This window comes from Dermacentor variabilis, chromosome 5 (genome assembly GCF_050947875.1).
Source record: "Dermacentor variabilis isolate Ectoservices chromosome 5, ASM5094787v1, whole genome shotgun sequence".
NCBI lineage: Eukaryota > Metazoa > Arthropoda > Arachnida > Ixodida > Ixodidae > Dermacentor > Dermacentor variabilis.
In genome coordinates this window covers 59,842,778-59,859,209 of record NC_134572.1, presented here as the reverse complement: position 1 = coordinate 59,859,209, position 16,432 = coordinate 59,842,778, and the positions used below count along the sequence as shown (strand labels likewise).

The following is a 16,432-nucleotide window of genomic DNA, read 5'->3' as shown; positions in this document are numbered from 1 at the left end:
AGTCTGACAATAGGGCGGAGGCATAGACAAAGACGATAACGGTTGCCCTTCCCCTCGCAGTGCCTAATTCCTATAAAACCATAAAGCTTAATTTTGAACACCCTGTATAATCATTGCATCTTCCCTCCTGCAAAAATACTGTTTCTAGCAACATGTTAGTCTGCCTTGTAAATACTACTTCAGTGTTGAAGTTTATATTCTCTACCAGAATATGATGAGATCCACTTAAAGCACAAGAAAAGTGCTGCCTAACGCATCCTTAAACTCTCCTACGTGTTAGATTAGTGACTAGAGGTGCCCTCAAGAGGATCGCGAAGAGGAAATATCCAATTCACTTTGGGACTTATACACACTGAAGGGTTGGAGTGATATTCAGTCAGAATGCACACGGGAACACAAGTGCAGAAACAAATAATTAAACACTAGGGAGACGCAAAATGTGATGCAGTGAGCTTCTGTGCAAAACAAAAGCGTTCTTACAGAGAACCAACGGGATTGTGATAGCCACAAGCACTCTCCCCCCTCCCCCCCCCCCCCCCGACTTCGTGGTACCCGCCTCTCCGTTCCTGACATTAGCTCGGGGTACCGCGGCCTCACAAAAGATAGTATGGCCAGTATGCGACGCTAAACGCCAGGAAAGCCATGGGAAATGCTATCCTGCAGGTCTGGTCAATTCTCTTGGCCTGAACCTTGTGTCTGTTTCTGACAGCTTCAGGACCTGTGGGCGAAGGGCTGATGTCTGTACCGCCAGTGATGGGGCTGCATGGCCCCTGCAAAATGGGGAGCAAAGACATCATAACAATTTCTACCAACTCTGAGAAACAAACCTTGCAGGAGTCACCGCTACCGCCGCCAATAACAGCTCACCTCGGCCTTGCATTGAGCATGTTGTACACTTTTCCACGTCATCATGCATGCAAACTACCTAGACAACTTAACGTGGAGATATTTGATGCAAGTACTGAAAGGAATATGTCAGCTACAAAAGCAATAGTATTACACGGCAACCGACGTCAATGCCACTTTATTACTTATGCAGGCTACCGTACATTCAAACTGCGTGGCAATCAATAAATTTACGAGGGTATTTTTCAAACCAAACATCAGTTTTCTTGACCGAACCTAAATGAAAACATTCTAAATGAAGCTCCTGCTCATGCTTCGTCACCTTGTGTTTTCTGTGCAGAGCAACATTCGCAAATAGGTAAAGACAGGTTCAAAGAAAGTTTTAAGTAGATTTACCATTCAAATTACAAAGTCCCGAGCGGGCACGGTAGTGCCATAACGTCGACAGCATACATGAAAGAGCATTTTCCGAATTATAAATGAACTATTAAGCAATTATGCTGTTGTACTGCACAGACAACCAATGTTTGAGATGAGATAATTTTCAAAGGACGCAGACAACAAGTAAAAAATAGTTTCAATCTCCATGCCTTACAAGCGGTACTAATACAACATATCCTGACACTTCAATGCAGCGGAAAAGCCAAGCCGATGTTTGTATAATCACAGTGACTTATAGCGCTTTAGTTATACCACTAATTAGGTTTCCTCTGGACTCCACAACAGCTGCTAATGTCTTCAAAGTTTGAACTTTTTCCGTTGTAGTCTTCAAGGTAGCCTTACAATTAAAAGAAATTTTGCTCTAAAACAGCAAGATCTGAAATCCATGGGCCAACTGCTTTTTAATTTGCGGCTTTCCTGCTGATTCAATTCTCGTTCACTTCCCCCTTCTCTTTTCAAAATATGCTATGGCAGTACAAAACTGTCTTAAAACTAATGTCAAAGTTGTTTTTAGAGCGATGTCTCATAAGCAGCCTGCAACTATACTGCGCAATACTGAGTATATAAACCCAGTGTACTTTTTTTCGCACTGCAGACACTTTAAGTCAATAGAATAAAATTTTAAAATCTTTACCAAGTTTCCGTTGCATGGGAGGAGCTGAAAAGAAGGAGAGAACATGGTTACAACTTTGTCCACCTGCGCTGTCTTACGGCAGGCAAGTAGAGTGCACAAAGCAATCTCCGCAAGGCATTTGTTCACTCAAAATGTTCATGGGGAGAATCCATGCAAACTCACAGCGTGGTGCCTCACGCGCAGAAGAAACAGTTTCTTCTACGAAAAGCACTTTCTTTAAGATCTTTCTTTCAGTCGTACTGCTTTCCCGTGACAACTACGAGCGCAATGTTATTTCGACCGCTTTAAATCACTCGTATCCGACTGCAGCAAACAACGGTGCAGTATAACACGCGTGTTTCACGGGTTTGGTTTTATCCCACGAAATTTAAGTGCGATCATGTCTGCTCGATTATAGGCACAACCCAAGACACTGTGTCATACTGATTATGAAGCACTGCTTAAGTGCCACAACAGACGCACAATAGAGGTCAATAAGCCTAGCAAAAGAGACACGTATAACTTTATAAGGTGCCTCATGTTCGCGCGAAGAGTTGTCATTTGCCTATGTGCATCTTTCCGTCGTTATTATTTTCTTATTCAGTGAGTAACTGTGTTTGTTGAGCAATAAACACAAGCAGTGGCAACGTCGCTTCATTTCCTGCGCAGTGCGTGGTTTCTCCATAACGTGTAGCGGATATGAAATAACTCTACCAAAATAAAGTTGTCGCACATTTCAAGTGGGAGTATAGGCTTCCTGCTACACATAAAGCGCTTTAATATTTCGTCTGTATGAAGTTATCAACAGTGACACAAACTTCGCTTCGTCGGAGCCCTAGACGTTGAGCAGCACTGTGAGCACTCTATACGGCCTCCAGAAGGTATAAACCATAGTCATAGCTCAGTTCCCATTCTTTACAAGGGTAAGTTCGGGAGCTATATGCGATCCGCAGAGAATGTCGCTCTCTCGTAACCTGACCGAGCAAGCAAACATGAAACCTCCTTTTACAATTGGAAGTGACTATAGCATGAGCCTGCACGCTTGAAAGCATGTAATACTCTCGTAGTAAAGAAAGCATCCGTGAAACAACTTAAACTATGCACACGCAGCTGGCTACGACACCATATCTTAGTGTCATTCACCTTTGGCTTAGACTTAACGGCAAGAACTCTAAGGCAAATGTAAAGCAAAAAAAATACAATTGCAACATGTTAGCCTCCTGCTCAATACTGTCTGCTGCGTTTATAGATAAAGTCATCTGAGCGAAAGGATGTAGGCTCACTGGGCTGCGTCTCTTTAGAAGCTCTGCGAAGGAGAAAGCTATTAGCCAGCATGTAGAGACAGGTTCGAAGGCAGTAGCGTTGGGCACTGGAGGATTTGAGAGGAAAGTATTGCGAACTGAAGCTGCCTCTGGAAATCAAACTTCCACTATCAAACATTGACATTTATTGATTCATTGCTCACCAAATTTTACTAGTGACTAAGTGTACCTCTGAGGCTTTATTATTGATGAAAAAATATCCAAGGTCGATCCTTTTCCCGCAGTCGAGAATATGTCGTTTCTCTGCCGTATAAGGAGTTATAACAGTTGTAACAATGAGATATACCATATTTCCTACGTTATAGATATACGTTATATGTCACATAGCTGCTAAGCACCAGCTATTCAGCGTCAGATCGTACCGGTCGTACCAGCGTTTGACACCGGAGTTGCTCAAGGCCAACTCGCCAGAGTTCGTCGCGCAGCGGTCGGACCAGTCTCACTCAGCGTCAGAACCACTTAGCGGACATGTCACCCTTAACGTACCCGATATTTGTGATTACGTTACGTTACCGTACTTGCTGTGAAAGCTTCAGCAAGTAGAGGTCAAGAGACGGTATGGTGACACCTTTTCAAGTACCTGTACCTTCAACTACATGCGAGGTTTTTGAGTTCGCTCATTGAAATTGGTGCTGCGCGCGTGCCACCACGTGCATTCTTGCCGATATTCACGGATCCTTAAATGGTCTCTACCGCAAGTAATTAGTTATGGTGCACTGTAAAAATTACACCCTTATGAGTGTTCGTTTGTCATACAGGTGTCATCCCTACATTTAAGACCTTACAAAAATACGTTTAAGGGGTACGATCAAATTCTTCGTGAGAACCAGTGATAGCATCTTGCTTGCCAACTTTTTCTTTGAAGTAAAAACGATGACAACTGTGCCAGGCGACATAAAAAGTGCGTTAAATAAGGTTTCATATCTATCACTGTGAAAATCTCCCGTCGGATATTTCTGTGCGCCCAAGGATGTCCGCATGATTACATAGTTTTCAACTACATTAATTGTAATCGCACGTCTAGTTAGAACACTGTTGTCGTCCTTTATAAATTTTTTGTATGGACCTAACGGTAAGGGTGTTACCTGTGTAACAAGCAAACACCCTTAAGAGTGTAAACATTTTTGCAGTGGGGCTGCGGAAGTGCGCTCGGGCTCACCTTAGAACGCACATGGCAACGCGAAATTTTTTCGCAAGTAAGCATTATAAAAAGTGTGAATTTCACGAACACAAGGGTGTTCACTTATTACCTGCTGCAAAATATTCAACAGCAATTATATTATTTACGCAGTGACAATGTTTGCTCCACAAACTATTTGATATTGCGCCGTGCTTTTTGTTGGGTGGAAAGCTTCTGTCACAAAATTGGGACTGGTTTCCAAGTTTTTTCGGTATCCTTACAGTGTGCAGTGTCTTAGCAATAAATTGAATATTTCTCAGACTTTTTAATAGCACATTATTGCACCACACCCTCTTCTTGACGCTTATATGATGAGTGAGTGACAAATTACCACCTTCAAAACTGACAGTACTACTTTTTGTAAAGAACGCTTTATATCCACGCAAATAGGAAAGCAGCACCAATATAGACACTTTGCTTTCATTTAGAAAAAGGCTATCATGAAGTCGAATGCGTAAAGTTCAATGCCCGCTATATATAAAGTCGACGCTGTAAATCTCGTGCATTTGTGCAGCAGCGGGAGGAGGTTTTGTTTCTACCTGTCTGATAATTTCCACAGGTGCTGCTTCTTTTGAAACCTTATCTTTAAAAGTCAGTCAAGTTAACCTAGCACTCGCTTTGTTCTAACGTATGCTTTAGTACTTACGGAGTGTTATCGCTTTCCCACAGGCAAGTGGTGGGCCAAATCCTGATATAGCACATGTTTACTGACCATTATAGAATCTGGTGGAAGCGAAATCCTTTCTTTCGTGGCGTGGTTTAGCCAAATATTGATGCCTCGATTTTATTGGCCCGTTTTCCACCGGCTACTGTGATTGCGTATAAATGCGCTCTGACTATCGAAGTTTTGACTCGGTGACTACGAAGGAGCAGCAAGACTGCACTGTCAAGCTTCTACCTACTTCATGTGAGTCAAGCATTGCAAGCCGGAACCATACCCAAAAGAGAGCCTTAATTTTGGCATTCTATTCAGCACTGACGTGTTCTAATGATGGCAAACTTTCAGCCTCTGATTCGCTTGATAGGACGTAACTAACCACTGCTTGGTCGAAGCGTTTGTTAAGCGATACCCACCACAGCCACTTTGCTCTCGGGAATGGCTGCGACCACCGGAGGTGGTGACTTGGCAGTCGCGGGCCGCTTCCTCCACAGGTAGTTGACAAAGGTGAACTCAAGCAGTGCGGCAAACACGAACATGGTGCAGGCGCCCATCCAGACGTCGATTGCCTTGACGTACGAGACGGGCGGCAGGTTTCCTTGTATACCGGCACCCTTGGATGAGATGGTAAGAAGCGTGGTGACTCCCAATGTAATTCGGGCTGGAATCGCTTCCACGTCGAGCCAGAAGGAGACCCAAGAGATGACCACGATCAAGATGGTGGGCAGATACGATTGGACGAGGTGGTAGCCAATAGAGCGCTGTAGGTTGAACTCGGCTTTCAGGCAGCTGTACTCTCCTGCATGTTCGCAAAACAAGTAAAACAAGAGTAATGAGCAAACTCATTATTCCCGCGGTGGTAGTGCATGTTCTCACGTTAAACAGTGAAAGCATATCTCCAACGTCCTCTACGTACAACTGAGAAAATTGCACACGTACCAATGTGGAATGTCTCATTGCACAGGGACGTGTTCACGTTTTGAATTTCAAATTGTGGGAGCTTCATGTTTTCATAGAGGATCACAGGCGATGCCTTAGACCAGTGCAGCTGTAGCTCGTCCGTCGTCTTCGAGACTGCAAAACATATATGAACCGAACATCAACAAAACGCATTCCGCTAAGCGATTAAACCGAATGATTTGCCCACAATGTCCTCGTGCTGGACAACAAAGAGGCTTAAGGGAAAAAATACGGTAAGTTCTGCAACACACATCTGCATATTCATCTAAAAATTATACTTCTCAAACTTCTATTACCACATTTTGACAATGGTATGTTAGTTCAAAGTGGCAGATAGACAGACAAATACACTCGTTCTTGTCTGTTTTTTTTATTCGTGTCTGTTCGGCCATTTTGATTGCGCTGAGTTACAATAGTCAGAGTGAGATACCAACTAGCCCAACAGTCAGTAATTCCGCTCCCACAACGTCGCAAAATGCCGTTTACTTAAAACAATATGCATTGTAATCTGGCTCAAAAGAACGTTCGAGTTTAAAACTTACACGAAGCGAGTTCAATGCTGCAAACTTGAGCGTCTAGGGGGTACCGGTAAAGGTCCATCATGCAAGAAAAAGTCAGCTTCAACCTGCATGAAACAAGGTGAATATGTATTATATAATCAATTGCTTGATCAAGCCTGCCACCTTTTCCAACTGCGTTGAACTACACTGCCGAATTAGCATTCGAGGTAACACAAGGGCATTCTCAACGCAGATGGAGATGAGAGACTGGTCATAAAAATTTACTACGAATCTCACTGTTTATCTTTCCCCGCTCACATTCAGAGCATATGAACTTGGATTTCTTATCAGAAATAACGTCGAGCTATATTGACTTTTTTGTGCGTTATTCATGTGGTAACTTGTGCAACAACGCAAAAGATAAGGAAGGGACGACGATAGAAACGGAGTGAAAAGAGCGCTGACTTCCAACTGTTTATTCTACTGTAGATGCTATGCGTATGATTACATACGAAGCGCCAGCAGGAAAGGAAGAAAAAAATTGAGAAAGGCGAAGAACGACAATCAGCATGAGTGGCACAAGGTGATATCACCAAACTCCTATTCACCAACCATCAAAAAACCTTAGCTCTTTTTTGGTGACTGTAAGTGATTGCATGCTTATACACCCTTCTCATGTAAGAGAATTCTCGATCGTCTCGATAATCTTTCTGACACACTGATCCTTGTGCTCAGAAGCAATTCCGCTTCTTTTTTACTTAGGCACATATGGCTTAGTACGATGACCCGTAGACTTGTCACATTTAGCAGTGTAAGCTAAGCTGGCCCTGATGAGTGTGTAAGCAGTGGGTTTTAGATGGTTGGTGACTAGGAGCTTGGTAATATCACCTTGCGTCACTCATGCTGATGGTTCTTCTTTTCCTTTCTCCCTTTTTCCCTTTCCTGTTAGTGCTGTGTATGGTCACTCGATGTCTATCGTCGTTCCTTCCTTATGCTTCGGGCTGTTACATCAGTTGCAATGAAACAGCTAGCCCAGCAAGCAACCTTTATATGGTGTAATTGGACAATTTGAGATTAATAGCACCATGTTACTGAAACATTGCACTTAATGCATAGAGAATAGCATGGATCGTGGTAGGAATGCAAACCGCTTGCGTAAAAGGAGGTCAGCAGGTTCTGGCGCTCAGAAGCAGGACGACAGATGCGGCTGACATGGACGTAATTGAAATTCGGCGCGGCCGTTCATCACACTGTGCCACCGCTTGCGCAAATGCGTCAACCTCAGGCACACGCAAAGTATCCAGATCCAGTAGCCGCTTTGTTACGCCAGAAGAGATACGCCCAGTTCTTCTTCAGAAACTTGTGGGCACAATAGGCCCTTTGACCAGCGTTTTGTAAAGAACCGTGCGTTGACATATGCGCTGCAGTTGCCACACCGCAAAAGAAAGCGGGTTGTCTCTTCTTTACTACTACTACTAATAATAATAATAATAATAATAATAACAATAATAATAATACAGACTGCCTTCTCAGTTTGATCCCGTTGATTCTACTGAACAGGTTGGGTTCACCCTCTCCTCCCCGCTCACCGTTTTTTTTTTCTCTATGTCGATTAGCGTCCTCAAAGATTCTAGCATAGTGAGCCAGTTATAACGCGGAACGTTGTTGGGATGAATGCGCTATAAAATACCAGAGTTAAAAGTGAAGAAAAATCTTCGCCCTGTACTTGCAAATAGCGCGCTGCTCATTTCAACAAAACTGCGCAGCACTGTTGATTGGTTAGTGGATAACTTAAAATGCCCCCACTTTAGAAGGCCACCGCCACTTTCATATTTTATCAGTATCGTTATATTTCGATTTGACAGTTTTGACGCAGACACAATTCTAACGAATGAGCTAAGGGCAAGTGTGACGACTTTGCAAAGCATACCTTGTAATTTATCACAAAAGCGACATCGTCAAGCAGTTTACATTGTCATTCAGTTAATGGGTGCCGTCCTAAAGATGGCCATTGGCTTAATTAACATTTCGCTCAAAATGCAATGCCACTTTCAGATTTGGTTGCGGATGACGAAGTGGCCAGCGCCGCTGATCACCTCTGCCCGTTTTATTATGGTCTTTCGAAGGCAATGTAGAATTTTTTTTTTCAGGCAATGTGCTCGTATGACTAAATAGTGCGCGTCGGGATATTCATGATAACACGCACAGCATGAGGATAAACTGAAGCAGGGATTATGCCATCGCAGCCGTACTAGCTAACGCATGTTTACAAACACTGTGTCTTGTGTACATCGCGGATCTTAAATTAAAATGAACAAATGTTGCAGCTATCCGATGAGCTTTATAATGAATGAACTTCTAACAAGGGATGTGTGGCGCTAAAATATAACAAGGTTGCAGCACCGAGAACTAAAGCTATCTGAAGGCGCAGTTAAGACATTGGCAAGTTTCTCGTTTTTTGATTAGCTACAGAGGAAAAATGATGAACCAGTTGACTAAAGCGGAATTTAAGCTCGTCCTGGCATTGTACTACACAATGATTAGTTTAATTTCTTGTTGTTCTAGAGCTTCATTATCGGAGACCACTTTGCCTCGCCAGCACTATCGCTCGGATCGGACACTTGGCAGGACAGGTAAGCAACGAATACAAGTCTATAGAATCAAACATGGAGTTTTGCGAGCGAAAATTATGATCTAATTAAGAGGTGGTCCATACTGGGCGACTCCGGAACAATTTTGACCATCTGGCGCTTTTTAAAATGCACCTAAGTGTCAGTACAGCAGTTTTTTTTTAATTTCACCTCATCCAAGTGCGGCCGTCGTGATCGGGATCGAACCAATAACCACAAGGTTCGCAATGAACGTCATAGCCACTAAGTTACCGCCGCAGGTTAGTATAGGAAAAGAAACCTCACAAAATCCAGTTGTGCTATTTGCTCTTACATTTATTGACACATAACCTCAGGTACCGCCTTACACCTCCAAGGGCGGGGCTTACCCACCTACGATCATATTATTAAGAAAGATTAGGAGGATGTCATCTTAGAACTAGAATAGGCACAGCATGTAAGACGGTCTCGTTAGGAAAAATAATTATCGATGTTTTTTTTTTTATTCCAGCAAGCAGCACATTATATTGGCTTCGTCATCAACTCCTCTCAAACAAGCAACCTTTGCGGCAAGACTAGAAAATCACAAGGTGTTTCTTCATTTATTGTGCTGCACCAGATTGTCAATATTTGAGCCAAAACCATCATTTTATTTGTGGCGTGTCAGCTTGTTCCCTTAGTTATGCTCAAACAAAGCAGCTGTAGTATGGAGTAAGAAAGAAGTTTCATGCAATATCTTGTTTAGAGAAGCACTTGCATTTGGTTTTTGCTTAACAATATTTCTCCACCGATCTGCTGAACTTTTTCACAGTTGAAGTCTGCAATACACATTAAAACACAAAGTAAGAATACAAAAGTTGAATAATTGTTATCTCTGCAAAACGTTAGATTATCTCTACAAAACGAGTGCGCTGCTGCACTCTTGTGCACTATCTGGCATTTGTTTTATTATTTCCTATTCCCTTTCTAAGCTCAGCTTATTCTTTAAGAATCTCACACGGCACTTTATATACAATTTTTGAGGCGTTAGAGCTCGAAATAGAACCTTCGTAAGTGGGTGCTGTTTCTTTCTTGAAGCTGTTATGCCGTACCATAAGAATTACCAGCGATTTAACAGGCCATGCGCAAAATTCATTTGTTATCTGTTTGTGTATGCGATACCGAGTCATAGTTGGCAACACTAGTTTATTAGAAGTTCATTTTACTCCATGCATTCGTGCTCAAGCTCTCACCTGAGCATGTAGAGAATGTCCCCCGTAGGACTGATGCGTACTAGGACGTTGGGCACCGTCACGTACTGGAACTCCGCATGCTTTGCGTTGGCAAAAAAGACTTCGGGTTTCCATATACGTTGCACCAGTTTGGGATCGTTCAGGTCGAGGGGTCCACTAATGCCGCTCATCTCAAAGCGGTCATCATGCCATCGTTGTCGCAGGTAGAGGTCCACTTCGTAATCCTGAAGTGAATAAAATATAATTCGTTTTATGTGGCTTCCGTTATAATTTCAAAATACACTTGAATATTGCTTTCACGTGCATAAATTTACGGCGACAAAGAAATGTTACAGTTAGCATACTGGCGTGCAGCTAGATGTACATTCTGATAATGTGGGCTATGGTGTACAGTGGTGGTCTCTATTTTCTTTTTCTCTCCTAATTTTTCTTCGTACTTTTTTTGCACAGACTGCATTATGCTTTCGTTCAGACTTTTGAACTCGGCTTCTGAACTTGTGGTTTATGTGTCACAACGTGTGAACTAGTTTCAGGAATTCGACCTTAAGAATGCTTGTTGCACCTCTGTGGCTTTGTACTTAACAAGCAGCTTATTTCTTTGCCGCCTGTTGGGGCAGAGGAGTAGCAGGAATCTTTTCGAAAACCCTACATTTATTTTTTTAGAAGTGTCTTATACGTGAAAGAGTGCGCTGATAATTTTAGAAAAAGTATATGTTGATTTATTACGCTAGTGCTACCTGGTGCATCTTCAAACACTGTTTAGTTTTAATCATAAACGGTAGAGACAACAATACCATGTGCGTGCTATTGTTGAGAACGAAGCATGAGCACGAAGTTCGTGCTCATGCTTAAATAAGCGTCAATATTTCACCATGAGAAGTCATGGGCAACGCCAGGTTCTTTCAGAAAAGTTGTCTTGGATTTGTGTAGAGCCTTACGGCCCTCAAATAGCCTTACTAATATCGTGACGATCAAACACCGTCTTTCGACGATAATCGATAACAAGCGAACACAAAAAAAATAATTTCCTCTCTCAAAGCGCGCAGATTCAGAGTCCGGCGCATTGTACACGGCGCGACAGGCTTAACGGCTCGAACATCACCTCTAAACACAGGTAACCAGTATTACTTTGTTGAAGTAAAAAACGCTGTGCTGATGACGACGGCTATTAAGAAAGAGCGCAGCAATCTTGCATTTACTGCCAGAAGTGCCCTATACGGAAAACCTTACTTACAAAAAAACGACATGGCGGACAAGCGCGATTCCGCTTTGAAGAAGACAAAAGCAACGCTGGGTTATTGCATCCGCCGTCCGGTAATGCGACGTGGAGTGCTGCTTTTAGATTGTCCATACTATTGTTGATACATTTCCGCAAGCCGGAGGTTCATTTCTCAGGGAAATGGAGTCTAATGAATGTACGTCGGTTATGCACTTAGCAATATTTCATTTTCACACTCACTCCCGCTTACGGAGAGACTGGTTCCCACAAGTCATTCATTTGTTCTTTTTAAGTAAACTTATCAGTTAAAAGAAACTTATCCTGTGCTAGCACATCGGCGGATAGATATAGTATACCGTATGGTCGAGTTACGACTAAAATATATAAGCCGTAATTTGCAAACGTAGTACCGTAAATAATCCCTCATATTGTAGTCGTAAAGGTCGATGTTGTTCTTGAATATAGTGTCGCTCCTTTCCGCTTGCAAAAAAGAAAGGTTGTTCTAATCTTGTCACCGCTTAAAGCATTCTTATGGCCTGAAACAGGCACGAATGTTCGAAAGCCTTCCATCCGCAGCTCACAAAATAGTACTAGGTTACCGGTCAATCAAAGTTTCTCTATAAGAATCCTGAGTCGGCTAGACTGATAGGGTCATAAACAAATAAAAGCAGTTCTTCGATATTGCAGTAGTAAAAAAACTTCCTCTTGTCTGAAGCCGAGGGAGAAGTATTGTCGCTGCAGCCACATTACAAAGCATTCCCACTCAAGAAAGTACAACCTCACTTCTGAAGCATTTTTCTTGCCAAATTTTATTTTTAGGTACTCGTATAAACAACGGTTCGTAATGAAATTAAACAGAGGTTCGGTTCTGAACTTTCAAAGGATGGAAATGGAAGAAAATAGCATCCGTATAGCATCACTTAGACGACACGCGTGAACCATGCGAAATAATTATGGATCAATAGCCCAAGTATACCCTTATAAGCTATACGTATGTAAATCATGGCACTGCCAGATTCTAAAGTAATGCATGAATATCCCAGAAGCGTTCCAAAAGAAAGAAGTAGGCACCGATGCGTACATAAGTAATTTTCTTTTCAACAAAAATTTCTTGTTTTCAGTTCTTGCCGTTTTGTTTGTTCAACTTACATTATACACGCGTACCCCAAGGTAGCAACGTATAGCGGCTTTGCTAGATGAAAAAAACTTTGTTTTAACTAAATGTGTGGCACAGCAAGAGACTTTTTATACGAGATTCTTTTTTACTAACTCTTCGCTTCCGATAACCACCCCACAAAGACAGACGAAGCCAGACTCAGTTCTCGCACATTCATTACTCAGCCGAAATAAACGAATGAACATCTGGTATGGTTTCACGCATACTAACCGCATGCCAAGCGCTCGGGGATCGGCCTGTCATTCAATCTAACGACCTCTTAAACAGCGATGCATCCGCTACATTTTCTCCTCCAGACCGCGAACTGCGGGCGCACATTTATTTCACTCATTGCACCATTCCACGTTCAGGCTGCCTGCCTTGCTGCGCAGTAAAAATTTGTTAAGCATTCTCTGCAGCTGACACCCCAGTAATGGACCCTGAACTTTACTGTTTTAATTTTTTTTGCGTTATACTGTTGTACGTGTCTTAGAAGCGACTAGCTAGCGAAGTATGGTTAGGTTAGCGAACAGTGCACGGGTGTTCCGTCGGCGTGCATGGGACGTAATGCTTTCGCATGAAAATTAAATTCTGCAGACACTTTAACAGCGTCGCAATCTTCGTTGTGATTGTAAGAGTACGGGGCTTCTACTTACTAATGTAGATATACGTTCTCTTTCACGTAAGAAGTTTTTCAGCATGAATAAAATAGACGTAATGAAAATGACTATGTTTTTCTTTTATGCAGTGTCCATGGCACAGAGACTGCAAGTGATATCTTGTGGACCTCTTGTTTTATCATGACTATAATACTGCTTTATAGTGCCTTCGCGCATTTTCCTGCTTTCAAGCGACAGAAAATTCAACACATACCATTGTTGCCGGATTGATAGAGCCGAAGCTCCTGATGTAGATTTCGCAGGCGACTTGCGTGGGTCCACCTAATAAAATGAGAGTGACAGAAACAAACCTTACACAGCAAAGATTTAAGTAATGCAACACTAAGCACGTCTTGTACCGCCTGCGTGCTAAATTTAGGCCGCCTTGTTTCTGCATGGGTTAGGGTGCCCTCTCAGGCACAGTTCTAATTTCCTTATTCGTTTCTTTATTCATGTCTTTTTGTCTTCGCATCACCATCCTATTCGCTTTCACTTTCTCGCTGTCTTCTTGCTCCTTTTCCTCCTCCCTCCCCCCCCCCCTAAGCCAACGCTGAGTAGCAGGCTAAAACATAGTAGTTCAGGCTGAACTCTGAGCCTTTTCATTCCTAATAAATATCTCTCTCTCTCTCTCTCTCTCTCTCTCTCTCTCTCTCTCTCTCTCTCTCTCTCTCAGGAATACTTAGTGCATACATCTACCCATATTTAAAAAAGCGATGCATGTAAATCTTGTTTAAATAAGCTCCAAAACAATAGCACAACAACAACAAAAACAACAGCCCGCCCATCTGACACGTAAAAAATTTAAGTAAACACTGCGACGAGAACAGCCTACGTGCTGGACAAGCTTAGCCCGACTTGTTGGTGCATTCGGTGGTTCAGTGTCTGAGTCAGGCATCGCGCTTTCATCCTTGTCGTTGTAATTCAATTGTATTTTATTAAACGCCAAAACAACAAACCACCACTACTGCTGCTATAAAACTCACTCATGTGCCCCGTTGGCAACGCCCTTCTGTCATATTTGCTCAGGAGTTTGTCCAACTTGTCCAAATCGCCGACAGTTCCATGTCTCCTGCGAAACAAAAAAAGAAAGGCAGGGGCAAAATCAAGACTTGCGTAATTTCACACTCAGTACGGCAGCAGCTTGGTTCGCGATAAAAAAAAAAGCGAGCACGTCCAGAACTTGTACACAAGAATTATCGTGCCGTCCTACTCTGGAGCTTTAACCGAGTCTATATGCGCCAATTAGTCCCTACCGCGAGATGATAAGCCCCGGAATCTTTCTTCTTAAGTCCACACTTAAGCGGATCCAAGAGAGCATGGTGCGAGTAGCCACATACCGAGGCTTCAGTGTGAGATGCGCAGTCGTGTAGATGTGAAACCCAGCCACACAACAAAATATAATGGCCAGCCCATTTTGCTCTAACGGTGGCCTTTCTATAGTTTGACTACTGCGTATCTTCAATGGCTCCAGACCACATTATTTTCATGTAGCGCATTGCTTTGCAATAAATCAGACTTAAAGGAATTGTTAACTGAGCTCGCAAAGTTTACTGAGGATTCCATCGTGTATGTAAGCTTCATAAGCAAGTTCTCTCCACCTACACAGTCCAATACAGTCCTAACCAGTTCTAGTGGGCCGACTTAAAACTGCGCGTCGTTATTACGTGGCCTGATCCTAATGACTGGTTGCTAAACGCGCGAAATTGGGAAACAGGATACCACACAAAAAGAGAGACACTGAAAGAACTGCACACGTTCTTTCCGTGTGTCTCTTCTTGTGCGGTGTCCTATCTCAAAATTTTGCGCATATAGCAGTCAGTCATTAGAATGAACCAACTATCCTCTCAAGGCATTCTATTATAATCTGATCCTAAAGTGGGTGCTAATAGACGAATTGCACCATACGTAGAAATGATGTTCTCTCGTGGCTGCGAATAATGGTTTGCGTGAATGATCTGGTCAACAATTTCGCTGAATCTTTTTCCCATCAAGACACCCAATTCTCAACCATTATCACCAGTACTGATGCAAACAAACCGAGTGACAAAGGCCAAGTCCACGGAAAAATTTAGGACGGGAAACAAAAGCAATGAGCAGACGAAAATGCTCGCAGTTCATCAAACCTGTATTTAAAGAAGTCAAGACGAGACAAGAAGGTAGGGGCAAGCGGTGAAGATACGTGCAGGAATATAATAATCTTTATCCTTATCTAAAAGGCCTCTCCTTTATGAAGCCACCATTTTCTTCTTCCTTATTAAACTTGAGGTAATCTTCTATATTCTCTCCCGTCTCTAAACACTTGTACCCATGCACCTTTCTTCTTATACATGCATTCCATGAATACATCTTACAAATTGAAAATACTAACGTCCTTCTCTTGAACCCTTCTGTCGCAACAACGTGTCAGCAGCTTGCAAAAGCTGGTTCTCTATATACAGAAAACAATCCTTGGTCTATAGGCCTAATGCCATAAACCTCAATGGCATTCCTTTATAAACGCCTACTCCTCATATTCCTAATAAGAAGTAAGCCTTTAGTGAAGCCACTGCAAGCTTTCACCACTACACCAACGTTACTTTTATTTTGTTATTCAATTCTACCCAGTGCTTGGGGACCCTCCCCTTCCATATACAGACAAAACAGCCAGAACGTTGGCCGGAATTCAGTATTATGTGATATAATTTTGCACTGAATCATCAAGTCATTTTTTTCTGCCACAAAGACATTGCAGTTTGGGTCAGAAATGGCGTAGCGTATATGCCTCCAGAGCACCTATAACGAGAGTTCGATAGAGTCCTGCCAGGGTATGGCAAGGTTGTGGTTAGCTTGCATTTCTTTCTTCTTTTGTTTTCTTTTCTTTTATTTCGCTGTATGGACCACAGAATCAGGGAGACGCATATCCGCAGCAAACGACAAAGAAACGTATCAGACCTTACTGCGAAGATGATGGAGGCAATTCAGGACGGGAATCTGCCACCACGGGTTGTTTATTGCCAGCTTTTGTGGATTGTTACCGGCTGTTTTTCGAGTGAGGCGC

At 42.7% G+C, this 16,432-nt stretch overlaps 1 protein-coding gene across 1 annotated transcript in view; it reads right to left on the bottom strand.

Annotated features, from left to right (window-relative positions):
- Positions 1 to 531: 531 nt before the first annotated feature.
- LOC142582645 (glycine receptor subunit alpha-2-like) overlaps positions 532 to 16,432 on the bottom strand; it is a 79,720-nt gene continuing 63,819 nt past the window's right edge. Inside the window, exons 2-9 of the mRNA XM_075692564.1 lie at positions 14,379 to 14,464; positions 13,610 to 13,677; positions 10,362 to 10,585; positions 6,563 to 6,645; positions 6,000 to 6,134; positions 5,477 to 5,859; positions 1,922 to 1,945; positions 532 to 770 (exon numbers count right to left, since the gene is read on the bottom strand). Of these exons, the coding sequence (XP_075548679.1) occupies positions 594 to 770; positions 1,922 to 1,945; positions 5,477 to 5,859; positions 6,000 to 6,134; positions 6,563 to 6,645; positions 10,362 to 10,585; positions 13,610 to 13,677; positions 14,379 to 14,464 (1,180 nt within the window). The 3' untranslated portion in view covers positions 532 to 593. The remainder of the gene's footprint in view (positions 771 to 1,921; positions 1,946 to 5,476; positions 5,860 to 5,999; positions 6,135 to 6,562; positions 6,646 to 10,361; positions 10,586 to 13,609; positions 13,678 to 14,378; positions 14,465 to 16,432) is intronic.